Source organism: Gouania willdenowi, chromosome 16, assembly GCF_900634775.1.
Source record: "Gouania willdenowi chromosome 16, fGouWil2.1, whole genome shotgun sequence".
In the NCBI taxonomy this organism is placed as follows: domain Eukaryota; kingdom Metazoa; phylum Chordata; class Actinopteri; order Blenniiformes; family Gobiesocidae; genus Gouania; species Gouania willdenowi.
In genome coordinates this window covers 14230998-14257723 of record NC_041059.1, presented here as the reverse complement: position 1 = coordinate 14257723, position 26726 = coordinate 14230998, and the positions used below count along the sequence as shown (strand labels likewise).

Genomic DNA, 26726 nt, shown 5'->3' with positions numbered 1-26726 from the left:
TGGTTTTCGACCAAGAATTCTCATTTCCGTGCATCTCTATTATACATTATTGTTATATTATAATTCATTTATATTGACATTAATATTCACTATATACAGTGTTTATTCATCTCTTATATTGCCCTGCCTTTAAACAATTTTTTTTGCTTATTTCAATTAAATAAATAAAGTTTTGCTCACAACTCAATTCAATTCATGCCAAAGTAATTAAATCTTTAACAAGGTCACGAGAAAGTTGTTGCTGAGTGCAGGAAACACTCGCATCCTGGGAGTGCTTAATATTAAATGTTGACGTATGGGGGGGATGGGGGGGATCACACTGGCATCACTGGCTGTGATGAGAAGTCTCTGAGGTATGCCACGTAATCCCCCCCCCCCCCCTCCTCCCTGCGCCACCCTCCCTCCATCAACGCCCCCGCCGCATCGTCTTCCTGCCTACACAGCGCGCACCGCACGCGCCGAGGAACAGCTCACCTGGAAACCGAAGAGATTTTGTTTTTTTTTTTAATATTTTATTATTTAATATTTTTATTTACTTCATATTTATTCGGGAGCAGAAAGTGTGGACCTACGGAGAGCTGTGACGTCAGCATGCCAGGTGGAGAGTGACACACTGCGGGTGTGCTTGGGCTGGCCTCCCTCTCCGTCCCGGTGGAGCACCTTTACGGGCTCGGACGCACCTACGACGATGGACGGTTGGAGGCTGATGATGCTCGCGCTCTCCGCCATTGCTGGAGGTGAGTAGTATCTGTCTGTTTTTAATGGCTCCATAGGATGCGCTTTCTCTATCTATCTGTGTGTGTGCGCGTGCGTGCGTGCGTGCGTCGCGCGCACTCCATCACCTATGATGTGCCAAAATGCGACTGTGCGTGAGTGCAAGCGTGTTATTCAGAGTGTGTTGTTCAGTGTGTGTTATTCAGTGTGTGTTATTCAGAGTGTGTTGTTCAGAGGCAAAGGTGGAGAAAAAAAACACACACACACACACACACACACACACACACACACACACACACACACACACACACACACAACATGAAGTGGTGGAGGAACATCGCTGTGTGTGTGTGTGTGTGTGTTTGTGTGTGCGTGTGTGTGTGTGTGTGTGTGTGGAGGCATGAGAGGAAGCACAAGCATCCATGATAGGAGATGTTGTGTGCTTTAGGGCTCCTGAACATAACACGATGTGTTTACTGACCGCCCCCTGTTAGGTTAGGTAACCCCAGTGTATCACTACAACCATCTCTAATGACATGTTGTCCGTAGACATGTGACAGATTGTGGTAGATATTAAAAGATTTAAAGTGTAGCAACTGCACTATTCATGTGAGTTGCTTAAAACAGCACAATGTCCAAGTTATACTCCTGCTCTTTTCACGCCAAAAACAACAAAAAAAAGAGTGAGAGAGAGAGAGAACATTTCTCTTCCTCAACATACATCTGCAGAGCTTTCCTATAGGGAGATATTAAAACCTGGAAACATCTGGAAACAGAGTAAATTCTGCCTCATACTGCATACGCAGGCTGTAATATCACCTATTTTATTTTTGATTGCTTTAATTGGTGTATATATCTGTATTATATTTGTACATTTGTGTATTTGTATTATTATGTTTATCTTGTTTTATTTTTTCTACTGTAATGTGTGCACTTGTATTTAATCCTTATTTAATTAACAGTCTTTTACTTAATTTTGTACGTTTTTTTCTCTTTCTTTCTTTCTTTCTTTAGTGTTTATTCTTTTTATTTGTAATATTTCTTGAGCCTCTATAACGCAAGTAATTACTACTTTTGATAATATTTATAAACTTGTAAATAAGCAGTAGATCAACTAATCGCTGGTAAATAAAGCCCTGTTAAACTCCAGAAAACAGTCACCAGGAATAAATATTTGCTCCCTGGTAAATATAGTAACTCTAACATACTGAGTTTGTAACCGTAACGCAGCAGTCATGTACTGCGATTGTGCCCGTGCTGGAATTGCCATGCGCAAATTGTCATACTGAGATTACAATGATATCTTAGTTGTAATTCACATAAATATTGTGTATTAAGAAGTGTAATAATGTATTTTAAATATTTCAGCAAGTTATTTGTCAGTGAAGTGCATTTTAATGCCAAAAATATACTTTGAACATTAACTTTGAAATTGAATGCACAATCTCAGCACAGCGGAAGTAGCAAAAAAAAGTAGGGATGTCCCGATACAACCTTTTCACTTCCGATATGATGCCGATATTGCAGACTTGCATATTGGCCGATACCGATATTGATCCGATACAATATCAGCACGAATCATACATACTTGTATTGGTTATTTTGTAGTGTGGAATGTGAGAACAATAGTCAGCAACAGTAGGTTACTTTGTTGGAGTGTGAACCGCAGTCACCTATGGATAGAAGGATACATCGGTGATTTTAGATGCAGTTCCATAAAATCCGATATTTGTTTTCTGGCTGATATCGGACCGATATTGGTAGGGACAACTCTGGCAAAAAGCACAGCGGAAGTAGCAAAATTCATTTTCCGATAGTGCACGTGCGCATTTACAATCTGAGCACAATGCAAACTTCTGCCTGTGCATGCAGTACGGGGCAGAATTTACTCTGTCTACAGTAGCCTATGTTTCCGAAATGTTTCTGGGTTTTAGTACCTCCCGCTTTCCTAGCACTGGTCATCGTTTCTAGGGGTGTCCCGATCCGATATTGTTATCGAATATTGGTCCAATATCAGCCAGAAAATGAATATCGGATATTATCGGACTGCATCTAATATCTCCAATATATATTATAATATATTTATTCAATTGTGGAATACTGTAGATATTATGTTGAAGGTTAAAAATAATGTAACCAATTGGTTAATAATACATGGGTCAGTTTTTCTCATACCTACTATTGTTGACTATTGTTCTCTGTTTGAGTGACATCACATGATCAAGCATTTTCTAACATTCCACACTACAAAATAAGTAATAAAAGTATGTATGATTCATGCTGATATCGGTATCGGCCAATACGTAAGGCTGCAATATCAGCATCGTATCGGAAGTGAAAAGGTTGTATCGGGACATCCCTAACCGTTTCCCTACCAAATATAAGATAAAGATGGTGAGGTTGGGAAATAAATTAGACTGTCATGATCTCAGCTCTCCCTCATTAACACTAAGGGCCTGCACTGAGTGGGCAGGTTAATGAAAGGCATGTAGAGCTAAAGTAACCTCTACTCTACATCCTGTCAATGGAGGACAAATGATGTCACTCAGCAGAACTGGAAAAGCCTTCTATCTGCCTGCAAACAGCTCTCACAGATAGATTGCTATTAGTTTTTTATTCATGCAGGACGCGCACTGAGTGGATCACTCCAATTTACGACGTAGTTGTAGTAGTAGTGCATTTAGAGCCAATGAGGTGTGTGTTAAGTGTGAGCTGTTTGGTTGTATTTCAGCCCCATACGCTGGCTCTGATTTACTGTTTACTGCACGTTGTGATTTTTTAACAAATCTATAGTAGAAAATAGAGCAGAGGCTAGTGCACGTGTAGCTGCAAAGTCAAATAAGGGACACACACATACTGTCACACTACACACACGTACGCGCACACACGTCTGGGGCCATCTGCCTATTACTGACAGTTCATTATCACCCCTGGCGACGTCGCACTCCTGCTTCCCAAACACAGAGAGATGCACGCACGCACACGTACACACACGCACACACACACACACACAGACGGGAATGGAGCTTTACAACACACAGTTTATCACATCCAGATGCAATCACCAAGATGCACATTACAAGATCAAACACTTTGACCTGCATTAACCTGCCACTCATCACTTCAAGCTCTCTAGGCTTCCCCTCAACACGCACACACACACACACAGTAGCACACACAAACGTGTCGCACACACACACCCACACTCTTGGTGAATCTTGACATGTCCAGGTCGTACCCTGCGTTATCTCTGAGAAAGGTGGGATAGTAGGGGGGGTTATTCATATCAGCCCAATTTCCCAATTCGATTCCGATTAAGTCTCGATTCGATTACATTAGTAACGATCATATACATTTGATTTTCGATTACTGCTTATTATTGATCCTTCGTTTAACAACAGTCAGCTGCTGAATTATTTGACTTCTCTTTTGATTAACAGCTCACAGCACCTTCAATATTGTAGTATAGTTGAAATGTCAAAAGTCTTTTTTTTAAATTTAAAATCGAATAGTTTCTATAGTTTGTATAACAATTTGAAAAATATAAATAATTGATCTTTGGAAATGTAATAGTCCACTCATAATGGTCAATAATATAATTACTGAATAACTAAATTAAACTGAACTCTTATGCTAGGGTTACACAGATCCCCGACTGGTTACGAAAGTCAAATCTACGTGTTTCGTGACAATCGCAACGGAGCGCTACTTGACTGGAGAAGGTTCGTAACAGAGCACAGCATTCGTAGTATTCACAGAGAAGTTTTCGAAGTGACAAAAAAATCTCCCTCAAATGCTACGAATGTGACCATATTCGTGGAGGGCGTAGTAAGGCTGGGCGATATGGACGAAAACTCATATCTCAATAGTTTTTCTTAAAATGGTGATAAACAATAGTAGTCTCGATATTTTTAACTCAATAAAGTAAATTTCTGGGTTTAATTTTCTGATGAAAAATGCCACACAGACACATTAACAAACAGCTGATCAATATGTGCCACTCTTGGCTTTTTCTCCTCTAAGGGACAGCACGTGTGAGTGAGTTCTGTAGTGTGGCTAGTTTAGATGAAGGTCTGGGTTAGTACATACTCAGTGATCATCTAACTGAGCTTTTCACGTTGTTCTGAGAAGTAACGAAAGCAGTGACTCCTAAAACAAGTATTTCAATACAAAATAAGCTATAAATAATTTATATAATACATATAAATATGTTAAAATTGTAAAGAGGAACACTGTTTGTCTGATATTTTTCTTCATATTTCACTTTGCATTCATAGACAGTGGAGCGCTAATGAGTCATCTTCCCTAAAGGTCAAGAACCGTATTAGCATCAACCCCAGACATGATAAACTATCCACACGCAGGAAGGCATTCTGAGCGCATGCAGATGGTCACACACTGGGACACACCTGCAACACCAATAATAAGATTCCTTCTCAAGGATGCAAGGAAAGAAGCAGACGAGTAACATCTCTTAGTGTATTAGCTGGAGCTATACTTTCTCCTTTATTCATGTGTGGCTCTGCAGCAGCTGTAGCTTCAGCTCCTCATGTTCATCATGTCACATTCTCAGATCAGAGGAGCAGAAGGAGAACACAAGTGACATGTTGTAAATTCATGCGTCGGTCCCACGCAAAGAATTCTCCACATCTCAGCACGAGCGCAGTTTTAGCGTTAACCCGCTCCTGCCACAGCGTGATTTGATGAAGTATTATTTGATGCTAATGCTTATCCGTCAAAGGAGCTTTTCATTCATTGGCTGCACAAGGACGCTCAAGGACACTTCAGCACCTGTCTCAGAGACTGATTGGAGGATGTGGTCGTCCAGTTGTGTTTGCCGTCATTACCTCTGTATACCACGCATGTTAGTACAGTAGATATACAGTAGAGCTCTGTGCTGGACATGGACAGTCATTATGAGCAAGGATTTATAGTGCAACTAAAAATGTGCTGTGCTTGAATTGTATCACACTTTAATTTTTTCATTTGGGGGTTACTGTGAGAAAACATCACTAATTATTAGAGATGTCCCAATACAACTTTTTCACTTCCGATACGGTACCGATATTGCAGCCTTGAGTATTGGCCGATATCAATTCGATACGATGCCAGCACAAAATCATACATACTTTGAAAAGGCTTGATTATTAAAAAACCGACCCATTTATTATAAACCAATGGATTACATATAATTAACCTTTTAGAATAAGAATATTATGTATTATAAAAATAGAATAGAAGATATTGAAAAAAAGATTAAGAAAAAATAATATACATATATTATATCGGATGTTTTAGATGCAGTCCGATAAAATCCGATATTCGTTTTCTGGCTGATATCGGACCGATATCAATATAATAATAATAATAATGATAATAATAGCTTGGATTTATATAGCGCTTTTTTCAAGGAGACTCAAAGCATGCACAGAAACCATTATTCATTCATACCAGTCACTCACACAGTCATACCGGTGGAGGTAAGCTACAGTGTAGCCACAGCTGCCTTTGGGCATACTGACAGAAGCCTGGCTGCCATTTCGCGCCCACGGCCCCTCTGACCACCACCAACATTCATGCACAATTCATATCCATTCATACGAGGCAAAGTGGGTAAAATGCCTTGCCCAAGGACACAACAACAATGTCTTGGATGGAGCGGGATTCGAACCCCCAACCCAAGTTAAACAATAAAAAAAGAAATTATTTTTCTGAATAAATTGATATTTACCTAAAGAAGTAAATAATAATAAAAAATAAAAAAAAACCTGTATTCTTTGGCTGTTAATAATGTGCTTGTAGCTACAGTATGTTTTAAAACAAATATGGACACGTGCCTTTAACTTGGCAAAAAACTTGAATTTTACAAACACAATGTGATTGTGTTTATTAAGTCAATGTTGCTCATTAGGTTTTTATTTCAGTAATACTCACTATATTAATAAGGTCATGCTGAAATATTTTGGTTTGTTTGTTTTTCGTTTATGTGCAATCAAAAGAGCTCAAAGGGGTTTTTGTGTCACATTATTTTGACACAAAATGAATTCAAGAAGTATTAAATTGTCTAATATTATTAATCGAATAAAACTGATTATTCAAATACTAAAGGAATCAATTATGATTTTAACTTTTTGAGCTCAGGTTGTATTGATTCCTGTTCTAAGATTAGTTTTCCTTCACTCGTGTAGAAATCATCTGCTGTTACTCTTCTGCAGCTCTTTAACTTGTGTCGTATCTCAGCCCAACCTGCAGGTTAACCATCTCTCCCTGTCTGTCTCACCCTGTCAATCTGTATCTGTCACAGTTTTTATCTGTTTGGACAGATTCCAATCTCCACAGCAACAACAGAGAAAAGATCAATGTGCAGGCGCAGCATCTCTGAGAGGAAAAGCTCAGCACATTTACATGAGGGGCCTGTTTCTGTTTCTGAGCTCGTTCGTGACTCCATGTGTAAAACGATGAGCTCTCCTCTCCTAATCTGTCTGCTGACGTATCACTGGAACGTTGTAACGTATAGAAGTGTTCCTCTCATAAAACATGTATTGAGCGTTTAAACGATCCACTGCCTTGTTGACAATAAGAAAGCTTTCAAAAAGATGCTTAGCGACCAAATAATGTATTTTTCACAGAGTAACAGATAGACAAGTGTGTTGGGACTTCAAGCAGAAAAGAAAAATAGACATGATGAGCGCTGCAGCGTCAGGTTGGCTCCCCGTGTCTCCTTGTCTTGTCAGGCTGCTGAAAACAAGGCCGTGAGATTTATGGGTTGCGAAATGAACGCACAAATAATGGCGACAACGGGGATCTTAATGTCCTTCCAGCGATGTAGATCACTGCCATCGCTGACAAAGGTGCCACAGCAAGAAAGCTTTATGCTCTCATCCAACTGCTGTGCTACTGCTGGCCTGACCTGTCACAGGTGTGTGCTACTTCAGCTTCGCCAACCCACAAGTTTCTCACAAAGTGGTATTAATCACTTCATTCAGTGAAAAACAGTTACAATCCATTATGTGCGTTTTTTTTTTTGTTTGTTTCAATGTTTAATTATATTCATTGTTAAGATACTGGCGTGCTCTCACTCCTTTTACCCATTTCCAGGATATACACAGTATAGACCCCCCAATGGCCCACGTCAGGAGTGACGTGGCTGGAGGCAAACAGGAAACGCAGCTGGCTAAAGACTGTGGAGGATAATAATGTTACAGCTTAAGAATGTTGTGTGTTTGGGTGCCAGAATAGGAGGAATAACGTTAGTGGACGGAAATGCAAGTTTCATAGGATTCCAGCGGACATTCGTGCTCAGAAAAAACGAAGACGTGGTTTTGCCTCCAGGCAACAATCAAAGGGTGTATACCTCAGGCTCTTAATAATAACATTACCTGTAAGAGAGTTGGTAGTTACGTTTTAATACCTGTTTTTGCCTGCGTTTATTTATTATATATTTATTTATTTATTTGTCTGAAGAGTTGAACTCAAAAACTAACAGATTTTGATTACATTTTAAGGGAATATTGGAAATGGGATCAGGAACAAGTGGTTAGTTTGAAAAATTGAAAAATCCCTATCCCTCATTGGCGAAATCAAAAAATGTCTCGGTTCGTAATTAACGATGTCCATGAAATTTGACTGAGACGTGTAGGTTTGGTTCCTCCATCAGCCCAGAGAGTGATTGTGATCAATATGATTGTATCATTGAGGTGACCGTTTAACAATAACTGTAACCTAACCACACTGACCACATTTGTTTTTATTTATTTTTTTATTTCTGCTAGTGTTGTTATTTTTTTTAATTCATTTTGTATGTTTACATATTTTGCACTATTATCCTATGTTAGTATTTATATTTTCCTTATTGATGACATTATTGATCACATTGATCTTGAGTTGCTACAGCAACAAAGAGAGCAGCCCGTATGGAAGTACTGGATGGTCATTCCCAGAAAACCAGTCTAAAAAAATATAGTTACTATAATATACTGTAAATATATATATCATATTAATTGTACTGGATTGGCCAATGAGATTCTGGGGGCGTTCCCACCTCTGGCCACAATACTGACTGTACTGCATGTGATAGTGTGTGAGACAGTGCTGTGCTGTGTAGGTTTGACTTACCAAGAGACGACAGATACTGTGCATTACATTTCAACATCTATGTTTAATATGGCAAAAGGTACAAATACATAAAAGTGATTATTCTATAATAGGGATGTAAACATTAATTGTGACGCAGTTAAAAATTGATTCAAAGGTGTCACGGTTCACATCGATTCTCTGAAATTGAATCGAAGTACTTTTATTTATTTATTTTTTATTTAACAGCAAAGGGCGCTATCAATTTCAAATTTGAAATTCGGGACGCACCACCGTGTTTTAAATCAGAAGTGTGGAAGCATTTTGGCTTCCCCAAGACAAAATGAAAAAGGTGAGAAAGAAAGAACATGTGAAATCCAAGGTAAGAGGGGCACAGAGAGGAAAGGGAGAAACAAGAGAGAGAGAATGAAAGCCATAGTTTGTTTATTTATATTATTTCTGATATTGGATTTGTTTTAAAGTCCAATTGTTAAAGCACAAAATACATTTTCAGTCACACATTTAAAAAGAAAAGGAACTATTATGCAGTTTTGCATAGTTTACTGTAGAGCCGGAAATTAATTTATTTCATTCAATAATTCGTTTTAATTAAATTACATTGTTTCACATAGTTTATCAAGAGATTCTTTTTACATTGTAAGTTAAAAGAAAACAGAACAGTATTTTAATTTTTTTTTAAGAAAAAAAAAAAAAATTGGTCATCATTTGTCTACAGTCACATTTTGTCAAATAAATCTTGAGAGAATCGTATCGTGAACCCAGTATCGTGAATCGAATTGGGAGTTGAGTGAATCGTTACATCCCTACTCTATAATGTACATGGATTTTCACTTTGATGCTCTCATGAAGCAGCTGACTTTGAATTCTTTTGGGATCAATAAAATATTAAGTGCTCTAGGCTAAAGAATATGATCGTGTGTGTATGTGAGTGTCATTGTTTGTGTCAGCATTAGTAATTGTTAAAGATTAGGATCACTGTCCATTCTTCTCCTGAGTACGGGATTATGTCAGACAATAAAACATCCGCTACCAGTTAGTCCACAGTAAGGCTGCTTTGTTTTTTTGGAGTGCTTTGATATTACTGCCAGATGGAGGATCGATATTAATATATTTGCTCTATGGACACTGCAGATCCAATTGCGTGTTGCTAGTAGATCAACGAATCTCTCCGCATTGATTTAGGAACATTTCAGCATAAAAAGTCTCAGCTGGAGCCAAAAAGCCTCTTTGGACATCTAGTGACTGGACAGCAGTGACCCTAGATCACCTTTGACCTTTTTCATTTACCATCGGAGTCATCTGCCTAGAAAGAGATCATCGTTGTAATAGTTTGAGAAAAGTCATTCACTTTAGCTCTAGCTTCACCTCATGTGTTTTTCTTATTGTTTCACATGAACCTGAGCTTCTTTTAAAGGCTTGGTTAATCAGCCCACTTTCCCAATTTGATTTAATTACGATTATTGACGTCTCTAATTACGACCCCATTTTCCGTTATTACCAAATATTGATTCGACGTTTGATTATTGCTGATTATTGATCTTCCATTTAACATGAGTCAACTGCTGAATTATTTCATTTCTCCTTTGAGCAACACCTTATAGCACCGTGTTAGGGTTAGGGTTAGGGTTACTGAGGACTCGTCTGGTTTGTATCACAATTGAAAAATGTCAAAAAATTAATTGATCTTGTAATTTGAGAATCAATTCAGAATCGTCAACAATAAAATTGCGAATAGATTTTTTTTTTCCCCACCATCCTTTCTTTTTTTTAAGTATTACAAGGAGAATGAACGTTCGTTGCCAGATGTTTATTCTGATCAACCAAGTTGTTTGCCTCATTACATCATGCCCAGCTTCAGGGTCTTGGGGATGGGGGTGGCGGGGCGGTGGGTGTTCTTGCTGAAATATTCATAGTGTCACATTCAGTTTGTAATATTTGCACTGAAAAACCACCAGAATAAAACCACCAACCCACCAGCAATACCACAGCCACTCAACATTGCCTTTGGCATGGGTGTCAATTATCAAATGGGAAGACAACAGAGAAAGAGACAGGAGTGAAGAAAGTGTGTGTGTGTGTGTGTGTGCGTGTGTGTATGTGTGTGTGTGTGCAGATGATTTAGCAATCTTGTGCTTCTGATAAGAAAAACTGAAATAGACTAAAGCAGGATATGCTCAATTTGTCTCAGTGCTGTAAAGGCTTGGGCTCGACTTTCATCCTGAACCGTTGCAAATTATTTAGCAAAGCCAGAAATAAACACAAAAGTATGACTTTGTTAAGTGGATACAACCCTACTGTTTGTTAGGCCTGGGCCAATAACAGATTTTTCTGGATGATATATTGTCCCACAAATTACTGCCGATAAACAATATTATTGTCAAAATTTTTTAGACCAAATTAACCACTAATGTAATGATAACATATCATAATAATGCAAGTACACCCTTGTACTAACTTGTATTTCTCATTGGTATTTTTTACCATTGTAATTGGAATGTCAAGAATTTTTAAATATTTTAAACAAATAAAAAAAAGTAAAAATAAAATGGACTCTGTTAAATTTCATATTCCGCTCGCAATGCATCATGGGGTGGTATACTTAGGAAATGTCTCGATATAGTATACATCTGGGTATTACTTAATCTTATCATCCTATCTTACATGACTAAACATAATAAACACAGACTTATAGAACTAAAAGAGAACAACAAGGGCTAAACAATCAAAACCAAACAAACTCTGACAAACTCAAAATAACAAACTTAAACGCGACAACTTTAAACGTGCACACTTGCTACATAACATTACAGCATATCAGACTATAGTGATTTATTGAGGTAACACACTTATGTCATTAAAATCCTACTTTAAGCAGTCTTTTGAACCCCATATTTTCCACAGTTTGGACATGTATATTTTGTCTTGAAGTGCTTCTGTTGTTTGTTTACTATTGTGACGTTGTGGACTGAAATATGGATGTTTCACTGAAGCATATTGGCTTCCTGCTTCATTTGACAGCATTATTGCGTTGTGCTTCGGGGAACAATATACATTACTCATGGCTCAGTCACAGACAGTAATGCTTATTTCCCTCATGAATGTGTGCACATAAAAAGACACACACATGTATAAGCATAAAAAAGGCAACCTATGAGATCATATAATAAACAACCACAGCGCTTCGCAGATATGCTGACAAGATGTGTATCAATGATGCTGGGATTAGCAAAGGAAGGGGCCATAAATGGACAGTGGCTGTCAGGGACAGGGAGATGGAGATAGCACAGAAGGAAGAGACAGGGGGACACAGTCAGGGACGGATGTGAAAAGAAAATATTGGCTGACTGATGATGGGCAGACGGAGAGAGAAAAGGAGGGAGCCATGATTGCGTGTAGAGTTAATACAGTCCTCATTGATCCAGAGACAAAGGCCATCATTCCTGTTGCGTGAACAGAGGAGAAGAGGGAGATATAGTGAAGACGACAAGATGTCATGGTGGAGGGGAGGCTCAGGGATTAGCACATGGGCAATGAAGTGGTGAAAACTGGCATTTTTTGTGCCTCTTTTTTCTTTCAATTGTACACATTTTAAATGTTTTCATTGATCAGTATTAAAGCTTCCCTCAGTACCTCCACCGCCTTAATCACCAGTTTCTTTACAGGTATGAGAACTGGTTTCATCACACAGATTCCTGTCTAATTAGATAATAAAATACAAATAACAATAACAACCTACTTTAAAAAAAAAACAAGATGAACAAAGAACATTCTGTAATACTGTAGACATATTTAACTTCCACTTCTATCCTTTAACAATAAAATCAGCTTTAATAGCCTCTTAATCTGAAATACTGTGATTAACAGACTCAAGCCTCAAAGCTTACATTTAAAATGCTGACAATAAAACAATTTGACCTTTTATGGGTGGTAAATAACTGTCACAGTGCACAGTGTAAATAAATGTACAGGTTAAACTATTCATTTGGAGTAGTTTGGCATGTGAGAGGCAATGCTGCAGCTTTTGGGACAATAGCTTCAGCCCTTTATTTACATATTTTGCATTTTGCTCTAAATGATTCAGATGTTTTAGTTTTACTCAGCTTTTAATGTTTCTGTAGGGCCAAATTGTTCGTTACATGTTTGTTTGTAAAATATAACTCTCAAATAGATTTGACCTCTCAAAGGAGTTTATCAAGATAAGTAAAATGTAATATGTCAAATGAATAGTCAGTGTGTGATACCATCATCAGTCAACAGGAGGCAGTCTGCATTTCTCTAGCAGGGGAGTGCGAGAGAATTAGAAAGAGAAAAGACGTAGCTCAGGGAGTGAATAACAGGAGAGAGAGGAAACATCAGGAAGGAAACAGCACTGAAGCCATTGTTTTGTCTCTTAAGTTAAAAATAAAGAAAATACTCTGTTCCTTTATGTGGTGTTGTGACAGCTTTGCCCAAACTCTCACAGACAGGACTACAGCACCAAGCAGGCAGAGACAGCAAGTCGGGTGCAGGCGGAGGATGAGGATGAGGGGGAGGACAGGATGAGGAAAGTAAGAGTTGGACTGAAAATAACCCAGAGCTACAAAGGACGGGCATTTGGGGAAGAAGTGCAACACAGCAGAGCAGGATGGATGGAGACAGAGGGGAGTGATAGGGACGCTCAGACTGACTCATTCTTATGATGGTACATCTTGTAAAGAATGCGCATCGAGCTTTGCTGATGTGAATCCCCCAGTAGCCATGAGTAATACCATTGTTCAAAGGCTTTTCAGGCTCAACACACATGTATGGCCTCACCATAGTCAATGGTCAAGCAATGAGCACCAACACCACCAAGGACTTCATCTCATGGTGAACGTCTTTGTGAATAAAACCAGGGGAGACACAGATGTCCTTGCAGGCAGATGATGATGATGATGATGATGACGATGATGATGATGATGACGACGATGATGATGATATGTTTTCATTACAGGTGGCTTTGGGGCAGACACAGAGGAGCGCTTGGTTGAGCATCTCCTAAACCCAGCTCACTACAACAAACTGATCCGTCCAGCGACCAATGGCTCTGAGCTGGTAACTGTGCAGCTGATGGTGTCGTTGGCTCAGCTCATCAGTGTGGTGAGTGTGTTCACACCCCACTCTCTATTCTATCTGCACTGCTCAAGATGTATGTTATAAAATTTAAATTTAGAGCTTAAGATTCTAAAGAAACTGCTGACAGATTTTTAAAAAAAAGGCAGAAATAACTTTGGAATCCATTATGGTAATTAAGATTATTAGTAACACTTTACTTGAAGTTTTATGACATTACGCTCTCATTATTATTATGACATGACACCTGTTATTAGCATGAATAAGGTGTCATGAAGGCTGTCATTAAGTGTCATTCGTTACCCTAACCCCTAACCCTAACCTTAACCCCACTAGATCCCTCCACCTAACCCAGAAAACGCCAACATAGCTCCAAAGGCGTCATAATTTAGCGAACAACAGCCTTCACGACACCCTATTCATGCTAATGACAGATAATGACAGTGTAATGCCAGCCTTATGTATAACTTTTCAAGTAAAGTGTTACCAGATTATCTTGTATAATAATACAAATAGTGGTAGCAAATATTATTTTAGACATTTTTGTGTTTCTGGTTACTTATTGTTGTTTTTGCTCACTTTAATTATGAATTTCAATGGCATACGTTACACATCTCACTAATAATAATAAAAATCCTTTGGGATCAATTAGTTCAGTTTTCATTTATTAATGAACAAACTATCAAAGCCACCCTGGCCCGAAGCGAATGAAGTCATTTTTGCCTAAATTTTGTGACTGCGATCAAGTGTTAAATCTTTCACAAAATTGTTTATTTTTTATTTATTTTTTAACTTTTTTTTTTCTTTCTTGCAGATTATTTAAAACTAAGCCAAATTGTAACACTTTGAGTATGAATAATGTGTTATGGGTCATGCCACAGCATTTAAATCCAAACCAACTCGAGCCCACTTGGCAAATGAAAACTTAATTTTGCATTAGAAAAAAAATCAATGTTTTTTTTATTTTTTTATTGAGTATGCTGAGTCAGCTAAATCTGAAGCAGAAGAGCAATAAAAAAAAAAATGTCACAATTTAACTACTATGTTTTAGCTTCACAAAGCTGCAGAAGAAACCTTGAAGCAATCCCAAAAAAATGACCAATAGGCCATCAGAAAGATCTAGTTTATTAAGCAGTAAGCCGTCCTTAATATCCTAAACACGCGTTTCAATAAAAAGCAGAAATAATCTGTTGATCAACATTTAGTCGGTGTTGAATCTTTTTATTGTTGAGGATCATTCTACTGATCAGGCTGTAGCAGCATGTTGTGTGACTTTAGTGGCTCCCGAGCAGCCTTCATTAAAGACAACATTGTAGCTGTTTTTGGTTTCAGGGTGAAGGCTTCAGCTGTTTGTAACTGCCTGCTTGATTTTCTAAACTGGGACACAAAGATCGACAGATTTGTTTCTTTTCTATTTCAGCTCTTCAAAAACAAAACAGAATACTTCACTTTATAAAAATAAAAAAGCAAAAAGAGTGACACAGTTGTGCTTTGATGTGATTACTGTTATTGAAGCAGGAATGGAAGTGTAGCAGACTATAGACAGTGGACACAGATCAAGCCACGCAGGAGTCAGGATCTGCACATTTATTTCTGGAAAAGGCAAACAGCCTAGACATGCACGCACGCACACACAGGGATCATGTTTTTTCTATTTTAAACACTTTTTAACAACCAAGTTCATAAAAAACCAACTGTTACAAACCATTGCAGTCATGTTTTAATGCAGTTTTTAGTGGTTTTTAACTACTATTTAACTAGATAACATAAAACCAAGAGAGTGAGGATTTTAGCGGATTCACATCGGCAGAAGCTGCATTGCTCTGGTGGGAAAATGCAGCTTTAACGTGCTTATAGACGCATAGCGCTAATTAATGTCCTACTACACAGGTAAATGGAACAAATGAAAATCAGAAACAGGGATCATTAAAGGGTTATAGTTATGCAACAATACAGGGTTTGCAAACTCATTTTCACTCAAAAGTGAAGTTTGACCCCCCCCACATATACAGCTGATATATACAGTATGTAATGCACCTAACAAATCCTAGGACTAAATGACAGGTATCAGTCTCTGAAGGATCGTTCATTTGTTTGTGACAAATTTTTATGTAATTTAGGGGAATGATGTGGTATTGTTTGTGGGAAATTGTTGGATTTGAAAATTTAAATTTTGAGTTCTTTCCAAAATGTTTCATTAAAAGTATGATTTTCATTATTATGAAATTGTTTTGTAATTTATATAATGATTTGTGTTTTCTATTCATTTCTCTTGCGGGCCAAATTAGATGCTCTACAGGGCTGGATTTGGCCCCCGATCCTTAAGTTTGACATGTGGTTTCTTATATCAGCTTTTAGGGCAGAAATGACTGAACAGAAGTTTTAAGAATGTTCTGAAGATAACTATAACATATTGTGACTCAGCTGCAGAACCCAATTTTTTTTTTTTTGTGTGCACAGCATGAACGAGAGCAGGTGATGACCACCAACGTCTGGCTGACGCAGGTAAGACTAACCACAGAGCCTTCATAATCACATAGACAGAACAAACAAAGAGGTTAAAGGACTCACAACATGTGTGTCAGGCTGTCCGTTCAATATGTCACAGTGTCACAATGAGGTCAATAATCTGAATCACTAACTGTTGGGGACTCGTACAGCATTCATAAATAGGACTTGAACCACTCTCTCTCAATATACACAAATATATGCTAATCTAGGCTACATTATATAATCACATTTCTAAGGCACGGTGCATTGGCTGCAGTGCAGCTAGTGGAGGGGAAAGAGGCAGATCTGTGACCCACACTTTCACTGCTTTTAGAGTTTATCTCTGGCTCACTCATGCAACTGTGGCAGCCAAGAACTGACAAACACAACAAAAATTGACAGCTTTTACTGTGTCACGCATGACATATGAGCACAATTTTCAATCCTTTTAAAAACGTAAAACGTGTTTATTAGTCAAACATTCATTATTTTACAGAAGCAAATCACAAACTGAACCACTGTCCATTTTCATCGTTGACTGCTGGTCAATCAATGTCAGTAATAATAATAATAATACGTTTTATTTGTACAGCACTTTTACAGTGCTCAAAGACGCTTTACAGAGATAAACAATAAGTAAAAATACAGAGGCATAGACTTAAGTAAAAAAACACAATGTAATAAATAATAGGTAGACTACAAGATAAAATGGCTCTACATTAAAATGGCTTTACATTAAAATGACTATACATTAAAAGCAGTCCGAAGGAGAGACTATGGCTTCAAAACATCATACTAATCAAAATTAGTATGTAATACACAGATGTATACAAGTATGCATGGTGAGCACACTAGTCATACTCAACCGCTTCATGATTCATTGTGAGCGGAATATTAAATCAAATCCTGGGACCGGCTTCAAGCTAAAAATCTAACCTTTTCAAAATAAATGCATCTCTTCTTGTCTTCCATTAGTTTCTTAACAGTTTTGTAAATAGGGCTCTTGTTTTGAAGTCAACCAGAAGTTTTGTCAGTAGCACAATGGCTGGTCTCCGAAAAGTCGACATGAAATGTGTTTCCTCGAGTTTTATGGAACAACTGACCACATGTTGATATTCTACTTGGTCACTTTCTCGCTTAAAATGTTTTCTGAACTTTCAAATGTGGAGAATCAACAGATTTTTAGCCTCAGTGAGCTTCCGCTTTTTGTTGTTCGAAAAGCATCTTGGGAAATTCAAAGTATACTTCAGTGGAAATGGTTATCATCAGTTATCATATTTATAGTTTATAATAAACAGTCTATACCTATTGAGTTGGTAGTGTATAGTAGAGGTGTCCCAATCCGATATTGATATCTGATATCGGTCTGATATCAGCCAGAAAACGAATATCGGATTTTATTGGACTGCATCTAAAATCACAGATATAAGCTCTACGATAAATTTTGCAATATCGGTATCATATCAGAAGTGAAAAAGTTGTATCGGGACATCCCTAGTGTATAGTGCGGAGTGTGCCAAACACAGGTTTGCAGTCCCCCGTCCTCATCCCCACAAGTTTGGTTGTACTACATTAGTACAGGAGAAAATAGACTTCAACACAGATTGTCACTTTCACCCATTCTCCCACATTCATTCACCCAAGGACACTGAGCTGCCATGTAAGACACTAGAAAGCAACACGTTCTAACAACTGGGCTACTGCCTGAGTAGAGTTGTCTGAAATGGTTGCTTTATGTTTAAACCTCACAGACCACTAGGGGCACTCAGGAACCAGCAGCAGTCTGCGTACCACAGTTTGAGGATGCTTGTGGCTGTGATGAAACAGGGAAGGAAGCTCACACAAGCTGCTCACGTTTGAAGCCAAAGTCCTCCTAGCTAGAACGCTAGCCGCCTTCATAAGTTACGCTTTACAGCTCATTTGAACAATAGCTTTAGAACAACCTTGACACTGAACTCTGACCTTCCACGGCATCTGACCCATTGTGCTCACAGACGTGGTCAAAATTACATGGCAGACTTTTATTAATAAAAAGATAAAATGCTCCGTCCACATTTTTCTGATTCATCCTGAAATCATCCTCTATTCCATATATACCCTCAATTTAAACGTGTGTACAATGTGTTACTCATGCTTAGTGTGTATTAAAGCATGCTCATGAAATATTCATCCATATGTTCATGTACAGACGTGCACTCACACTTGCACCTGTGTAAGTGAAGATTCATGACGTGTAACAGAGCGTAGAATGGATTCTGTCTCACTGTAAAGTGATGGAGGCAGTACAGCCTGTAATGACTGTTATCCATCACAGTTAGAGCACACGGCCCAGCTCTGACATCCTCCTCAGACAGGTGATGCTGCTATTAAAGGTTACAGAGACACTGACAGTGAATGTCCCAAAAACATGAGAAACTACCGTAGGATCATGTTTTAAAGGGAAAACACATACAATTCTGCCTTACAGCCATTATTCATTCTTAAATAAAGATTTGGTTAATTATCAAACAGCACAAATTATGTATAAAGGAAATTTTCAACAACTGTTCAGGAAAAAAGGAGTCTTTATTCTTTGTCTCAAACTTTGAAATGAAAGCAACATCAAAACCATAAAACTAAGACATTGAATACATCATCTAATCACAATACAGTGAAAAAATAAAAAAGATCTATATATACACGTTACTGCTTTTTACTTTACTAGTAATGAATGCAATATCATTTCTGTCTTTGAGGGGGTGTATACTTTAAAGGGAAGCAAATGAGGAACTTAAATTTACTTTGGGAGAAACGAAGGGATTAAATAAGCAAACGCTTCCTCCCCCCATTTCACGTATATAAAACTGGAATAAAACAACAGCATTTCCCAGCTGACCACCACTGCCCTGTCTGTGTTTTAGCTTTTATTGTGGTTTTTATACTATGCATTGTAAAGTGACCTTGGGTGGCCTGAAAGGTGCTGGTTTCCAAATAAAGTTTATTATTATTATTATCAATTTGGTGATATTTTTTCAATAAAATCTAAAAAGAAAGTACTAACTTTCTGCATTTATTTGTTGTTCTAGGCATATACCTCAGTTGAGTTGCACTAAAGTCATGTTGAACTAAAGTCAAAGTTGGTTTAAAAGCCACAGGCAGATTGTATGTAATTTTTTTATTTTAAGTTGTTGGCACATGACATGTTAAAGCCAATGATTTGAGTGTAAAATATGCCAATAAAATATGTTACACATAATATTCTGATGAAGGTGTGCAAATATACAGATTAGTTGTTTCTTAAGTCATATCTAAAAAAAGAAAATTGCAATAACCGCCTTATACTTATACAATCGTATCGTATCGTGACCTATGTATCGGGATACAAATCATATCGCCAGATGCCAGGCAATACACACCCCTAATTATTATTATTATGATTACATTGTCCTTCTATAATGAATGCTGTTCTTGTAATTTTGCATTACATATTCAAAAATAAACTGACAAACTGAACTGAAACTGAAAAAGCCACCCACATTCTAATGAAGCTGATTGGTTGATTTGGGTCATTGGCCTGTAGTAAAATGTGTGTTTAAGACAGGGAGGACTGATAGTACTGGATGTTCCTTTGGCGGATTAGCATCCTTATGCTGTTTACTGGCAGCAGGCTGAAAATGTGTAAAATACACAGAGAGATTTAGAGAGAGTGAACCCTGTGTTTCATTGGCCCTCAGGAGTGGCAGGACTATCGTCTGACTTGGGTCCCTGAGGAGTTTGACGGGATGATGAAGGTCAGGCTGCCTTCCAAACACATTTGGCTGCCTGACGTGGTCCTCTACAACAAGTGAGTTTCCTAATCACTCTCCGTTCTCAAAGTTTCCTAAAGCATGATCCTGCTAGCATGAATGTTCCTGATCAAACCGACAGCTCTCATATCACACACACGCTGCCAACACTTCAAAGTCACTCCCCAGTGCAGAGACCCAGCTGCCACTGTTGGCTCTCACCTCAAATAAGTTCAAGTGTAGAACATGTGCAGACCTGCCACACATGACTGAATCCCTTTCATCATCCACTGAAATTGCTCTCATTACTGCACCTCCAAACCTCAGGAGATGCTTCAGAGATGCAGGCATCTGCTGCACACTCAGGACGACAGGCCTATCATGCATGTAGATATATGGTGGGAATACATGTGGTGTGTGCAGTTAATGAACAGGAATGTTCTTGCACATGAATGCATGCAAACTGGGCTTTAATCTTATGTATGTGTCGCTCTATGTGTGTGTGTAATACTGCATGCACCTGTGTTTGTGTGTGCGCCTGATCACACTCACTGCCATGTGTGTCAGTGTGATAGAAAAAGGTGATGGGTGCCTAAAAATTTACAATAACACATTTAATGCAGGCCTTCATCTGAGCTATGATGTGAAATGTCATGCTCCGTGCCTGTGCGGTCACATTGGGGGCCGCACAAAATTAATCTGACGGCTACATGTGACCCCCAGGCCACCAGTTGCCTATGTTTGCATGAAACATCAGTAAGCCTGGAGCGTGTGCTGGATAGGGTGACCATACGTCCGGATTTACCCGGACATGTCCTCTTTTCACGTGTTGTACGGCTGTCAAGGGATATTTTATAAATTCATCAAATTGCCCGGGTTTCCCAGGGACCTTGAACGCATCTCGGGAAGACCGGTGTCATGTACCGAGTTTGCATCGTACTGAGATTGTATATGCGTGTTTATATGCGCACTACCAAAAAAGTAGAAAATTAATAAATTAATTAATTTTTGTTTATTTTTGTTTTCAAAGTGAATGGACATGTGTTTTATTGTTTATTGGATTGGGTTAGGGTTATAATCTGAGAACGGAGGTAAACTCAGTACGTGACACCGTAACTCCGCTAACTTTGCTAAGAAATACCACCAGTTTCTGAAAGCTTTGGTAATAATTTCATTCACACATGATAAAATCATGAAAGATGTTGCTTTGTTTTGACGAAATCGTAACACACGAGGAAAAGAGAACGATGATCAAAGTCAGAGAGAGAGAGAGAGAGAGAGAGTGAGAGATTAAAAGAGACTACTGTAAATAGCGATGGTTATTTATTGAAGTGTATATTTAATGATTATTTACTGTTCTGTGAGCCTTGAGTTTTTTGTTATTGTTTTAATTTCTAGGTAGCAATGTTTCTCATTGTTTTAATGATTGAGAGATTTTAGGAAGGTTTGTATGAGATTTTTCATGGACAGATTGTGAAAAATGCATAATAAAGTCAAGTCAAGTTTATTTATACAGCACCTTTCATATACAATACAATTGAAAATGCTTTACACAAAACGAACAGGTGATTGATTTGAGTCACCACTGATATCAGTCTTAGTCTTTGTTACAGAGAGAAATACATTTTTAAAACATTATGGACAGTAAAAACTTTTATTTATAAGTGTATTTTGCCATTACAAGGTAGATTCAAGAAATGAGTACTTTGAGTATGCCGAGGTTGACCTAAGTGTCCTCTTTTTTGGAAATCAAAATACTGTATAGTCACCCTAGTGCTGGAGCTCTAGTGGTATGTGTTGTGTAACAGGCTCAGATGTTATAGCATGACATCACTTTCACTCCACATTGATGTTACACTGACGTTTGTCTTTCTGCTCCTTTCTGTCCCTCTCAGCGCTGACGGCGTCTACGAGGTGTCCTTCTACTCTAACGCAGTGGTGTCCCACGATGGCAGTATCTTCTGGTTGCCTCCTGCCATCTATAAGTCCGCCTGTAAGATTGAGGTCAAACACTTCCCCTTCGACCAGCAGAACTGCACCCTGCGTTTTCGATCCTGGACCTATGATAGAACAGAGATTGATCTGGTGCTCCGCGCCGACGTGGCCAGCATGGACGACTTTACGCCCAGCGGGGAGTGGGACATCATCGCCCTGCCTGGCAGACGAAACGAGAACCCGGCCGATCCGTCCTACGTGGATATCACATACGACTTCATCATCCGCAGGAAGCCACTTTTTTACACCATTAACCTCATCATCCCGTGTGTGCTAATCACGTCTTTGGCCATCCTGGTGTTCTACCTGCCGTCCGACTGCGGCGAGAAGATGACCCTGTGCATCTCCGTGCTGCTCGCGCTCACCGTGTTCCTGCTACTAATCTCTAAAATTGTGCCACCTACTTCCCTCGATGTCCCTCTTGTTGGAAAATATCTGATGTTCACCATGGTTCTGGTCACTTTCTCCATCGTCACCAGCGTGTGCGTGCTTAACGTGCACCACCGTTCACCCACAACACACACCATGCCCCCGTGGGTCAAACTGGTGTTCCTCAACAAGCTTCCTGCCTTGCTCTTCATGCGCCAGCCGAGGAACAGCTGCGAACGCCAGCGGCTACGTCAAAGAAGGCGAGCGCAGGAGCAGAAGGAAGGCGGGCGCAGCGGCGAGGTGAGCGCCCTGATGGTGGGACTGGGGCAGGGCAGTGGGGGCACTGGGACTACATCCACAGCAGTGTTCAACAAGGAGGACAGTGACCCGTGTACGTGCTATGTTAATCGGGCTTCTGTTAAACAGTTTGGAGGGGATCTGACTGGAGCAGGAGGGGGATCCATGGATGGACTGAACAGGATCAGGGAGTCCAGGGAGGGGGGGTCTGGAAACCTGCCTAGAGGGAAACAGGCAGGGGGGGGTCCTGCTTTGAATAAGGCACTGCTGGCCCAAGCCTGTCCAGGCTTTGAAGAGGCTGTGGAGGGAGTTCGCTTTATTGCCAACCACATGAAGAGTGAAGATGACGATCAGAGTGTGAGTATGAAAAGAAGCCCAGTCATATAGACAAAGGGTTCTCTGCTGATGGACCAGGACCAAAACAACCTGTTTTTATTGAGTCACAACATGGGCGAAGCTGAATTATCAAATCAAATAACAGCTAATCTAATCTGATATTAGGTTAAACTGTCATCATCTTTCTATCAAATGGTCAAATCTTGTAACAGCTTCAAACTGTGGCTGGACGCTGAGCCCTGGAAGTCAGAGTCTGAGAACCCCTGATCTAGATCAGTGTTGAAGTACCTGTGCTGATAAACGCAGCTGGAGAAGCATGTGGAGAGGTCTCACCTCTAATCCAAACTTTTATTTCCATGTCTGCTGCTCATGCTGTGAAGATGTGAACAGTCTGAGATGCATTAGGTCACAAATCAGAAATCTGTCTGATTCTGCTTTTACTTAAAAACTTCAAACCTTTTTTAATCAAATATTGATGTGACATCTTTCAAGTTTTTTTATTACGTATTTGACATTTGGACTAGTGAATTGAGAAAATTTTGAATAGAGAGCTACAGTGAGTACTGAGTAGCTAGTTAGCATAGCATAGATTGTTCTTTGGAGATTTTACAGTGTTGATTGGGTGTGTCTTAACTGCTCCAGGAGCCCCACCCATAATGAAAGCATTTTTTGAATTTCCAGCCTAGTCTCTTGGTTACTTTTGAAAAGGAATATTGATTTTATGCTTGTCATGTTTTGATGCCTTGTTTTTACCACCACTGGGCCACAGCGATGGCTTTCACTGTTGAATCCATATACTCCTCCTTCCTTCGATAGCATGAACACATGTATACTACAAACTATTCTACTATACAGGGGTACATGTGTTTGAAAGTGTGTTCAACCTTTATTAAAAAAGGAAGCTATATTAGATTTACCCTACTAACGTGTTCCCTCTTTGGACCAGTATAGGCTCCAGCAAACAAACAAACAAAGTGGGTATCAAAAAGAATTTCTGTGCCCAATGATGTGGTTTATATTTGTATGTATGGCTCAGAATACCATGATGCAAATCATAATTTATTTGTATATGTGGATAAATGATCTGTTTTAAGCGAGAGAATCATCCTCGACAGGGAAAAATTAGGCTCAGTGCCGTATCATGTTAGCAACTCTTAGCCTTGTAGCTCTTCCGTTACAAATGCAGGAAGGCACTACTACAGACCAGGAGTGGAGGAGGCAGCTCTGGTGACGTAATCACAGCCCTCTAAATATTCAGCACAGACGTTTAATTATTGCAGTGGCGTGACGTGTGCATCTAGAACTGCTGGAAGACAGAAAGCAAAGTGAGGGTTGCATTTTTAGTCCTTCGTCTTGAGGCGTCTCAGAAGGAGCAGCTTTTTCTCCTGGAATTAAATAAACTACCTTGTTGAATTACAGCCCTGTGTATTCCGTCCATCATTCCCATAGTTCCCAGTCCGACCCCTATAAACGGATCCTCCATTGTTTTTACAAATGTGCCCTAAAATCTTTTGAAGTTTTTATTACCATAACTTTTCAAAATGAGACTACTTTATCATTTTAAAACCTGTATTTCGCCATCTTCAAATCATGTAATTGATGTCATCACACAGCTCCATTTGCCTGTAACCATCCCATTGTTTCCTATTGGAGTCAAGCATTCAGCCTGATTTTAGATCATTTAGCAGCAATGACAATTTTGCTTTTGGTTGCTCTAAATAATCAGCAAAAGTTAAAGATGTCGATGGACTTACCGAAAGAGAATAAAAACAGTTGTGACCCAAAAAATTATCAATGACCACAGGGGGCAGCAGTTCCCACTCTGAGGTTTCGTAGTAGACAATGAAGCAGAGAAGAAGAGCTCTCCAAAGGGGTCTTAGGAGAGCACCTTAGGGAAACCAAAAAGGATTACATTGACATCTTTAACTATTCCTGATTATTTAGAGCAGGGTTTCTCAAATTGGGGTACGTCTACCTCTAGTAGTACGCGATGGGACTACCTACTTGAGAGAGAGGAAAATGAACAAATGAAATCATTAAAAATTGGGGTGATCTGATATTAATATCGGATATCGGTCCAATATCAGCCGGGAAACAAATATCGGATTTTGTCGGACTGCATCTAAAATGTCCGATATATATTTTATTATATTCATTTATTTGAAGAATACTGTAGATATTATGTTGAAGGTTAAAATTTATGTAACCAATTGGTTAATAATATATTTCCGATAAAAGTATGGGGATTTATAATGTTTAATTTTAGTTTTTTAAAAATATAAAATGATTAGAACATGAACTGAAAATACAAGAGTGGGTCAATAAGATGACCGGAAATGATAAAACCTATAGAATAAATCTATTCAGGAGGCACTAAATACTGTTTATTTACAAAATTAGAACAAGTGTCATCGCTCATTAATTCCATCATTATGCTCAATAGTTGTTTTTTCATAGTATTCTGAGCAAAATGTGGTAGTCGGAGAAAAGGGGGTAGGGTACTTTACCCAAAAAAGTTTGAGAACCACTGATTTAGAGCAACCAAAAGCAGCACAAATTGTCATTTTGACCGAAAAAGCTGCTAAATGATCTAAAAATCAGGCTGAATGCTTCACTCTAATAGGAAACAATGGGATGTTTAGTTACAGGCATATGGAGTTGTGTGACGTCATCAGTCACGTGATTTCAAGATGGTGGAATACAGGCTCTAAAACGTTTTTTTAAAAATTAATAAAATGGATATGGTGCAAAATAAAAACAGTGGAGGATCCCTTTAAACTCTTCCTCATCCTGGTACGCTGCACAGCGAAGGTTAAAGTGTTGGAAATTCCTGAGCGTGTACAAAACCTTGTATCTCTCTCAGCTGCTGCTCACATTCTCCCCACCTCATCAGAGCTGTGTGCCAAAGCCAGTCTCCGTTCACATTAACCCTTTCACCCCCATTAACCCAGCACACCGTTAAAGGCAGCGGGACTGACAGAGGATGAGACTGACAGGACATGCCAGCGTGACTCTGCTGACCTTAATCTGTTTCCGCCCCCACCCCCCACCCCTTACCACAGGTGAGCGAGGATTGGAAGTACGTTGCCATGGTGATCGACCGCCTCTTCCTGTGGATCTTTGTGTTTGTGTGCGTGTTCGGGACACTGGGCATGTTCATGCAGCCGCTCTTCCAGAACTACACAGCCAAGACCATCACCAGCACGCCGGGCTGACCGCCTCCACTAGGGACACGCTGATAGACAGCTCACCAACCAATCAGCACAGCAGGGATGTGAGTCGGCAGCAGTGGGAGGGGTGGGATGGGGGGGTGGGGGTTGTCTGTGAAACTGGAACCTAAACAGGACTGAGTACCTTTATAACGACGGTTTTTTGCAACGAAACAACAGATTCTCTTCTACGAATTTAAAGGGAAACACCACCAAACTCTACCTGTGATTTTGCGTAATTAATGGGGATCCTCTTTCTGCTGCTCCCTCCCCACTCTCCTCTCAAGCCAGTCAGGGAAAAATGGAGGCTTTTATTTTACTCCAACCAGCCAATCGACACTCTCCTCCTTGCAGAGACGGCCCATTT

General features: G+C 39.3%; 1 protein-coding gene across 2 annotated transcripts; it reads left to right on the top strand.

Moving 5' to 3' along the window:
* Positions 1–447: 447 nt before the first annotated feature.
* chrnb2 (cholinergic receptor, nicotinic, beta 2) lies at positions 448–26460 on the top strand. 2 transcript variants are annotated; one of them, XM_028471003.1, is made up of 6 exons: positions 448–737; positions 13781–13926; positions 16360–16404; positions 20103–20212; positions 22049–23171; positions 26213–26460. In XM_028471003.1, exons 1-6 carry the CDS (start codon positions 689–691, stop codon positions 26363–26365), a joined length of 1626 nt encoding a protein of 541 aa, XP_028326804.1. In that variant the 5' UTR covers positions 448–688; the 3' UTR covers positions 26366–26460. The 2 variants fall into 2 exon arrangements, with proteins under 2 accessions (XP_028326804.1, XP_028326803.1); XM_028471002.1 differs by lacking the exon at positions 448–737 and adding an exon at positions 12348–12470.
* The last annotated feature ends 266 nt before the right edge of the window (positions 26461–26726 follow it).

Excerpts from the sequence above, each read along its gene's own strand:
- chrnb2 (XM_028471002.1), top strand. The coding sequence starts at position 12,401 with ATGTTTTCATTGATCAGTATTAAAGCTTCCCTCAGTACCTCCACCGCC. Across the intron at positions 12,471-13,780 it reads AATCACCAGTTTCTTTACAG|GTGGCTTTGGGGCAGACACA; the intron begins GTATGAGAACTG and ends TTTTCATTACAG. Across the intron at positions 13,927-16,359 it reads TGGCTCAGCTCATCAGTGTG|CATGAACGAGAGCAGGTGAT; the intron begins GTGAGTGTGTTC and ends TTGTGTGCACAG.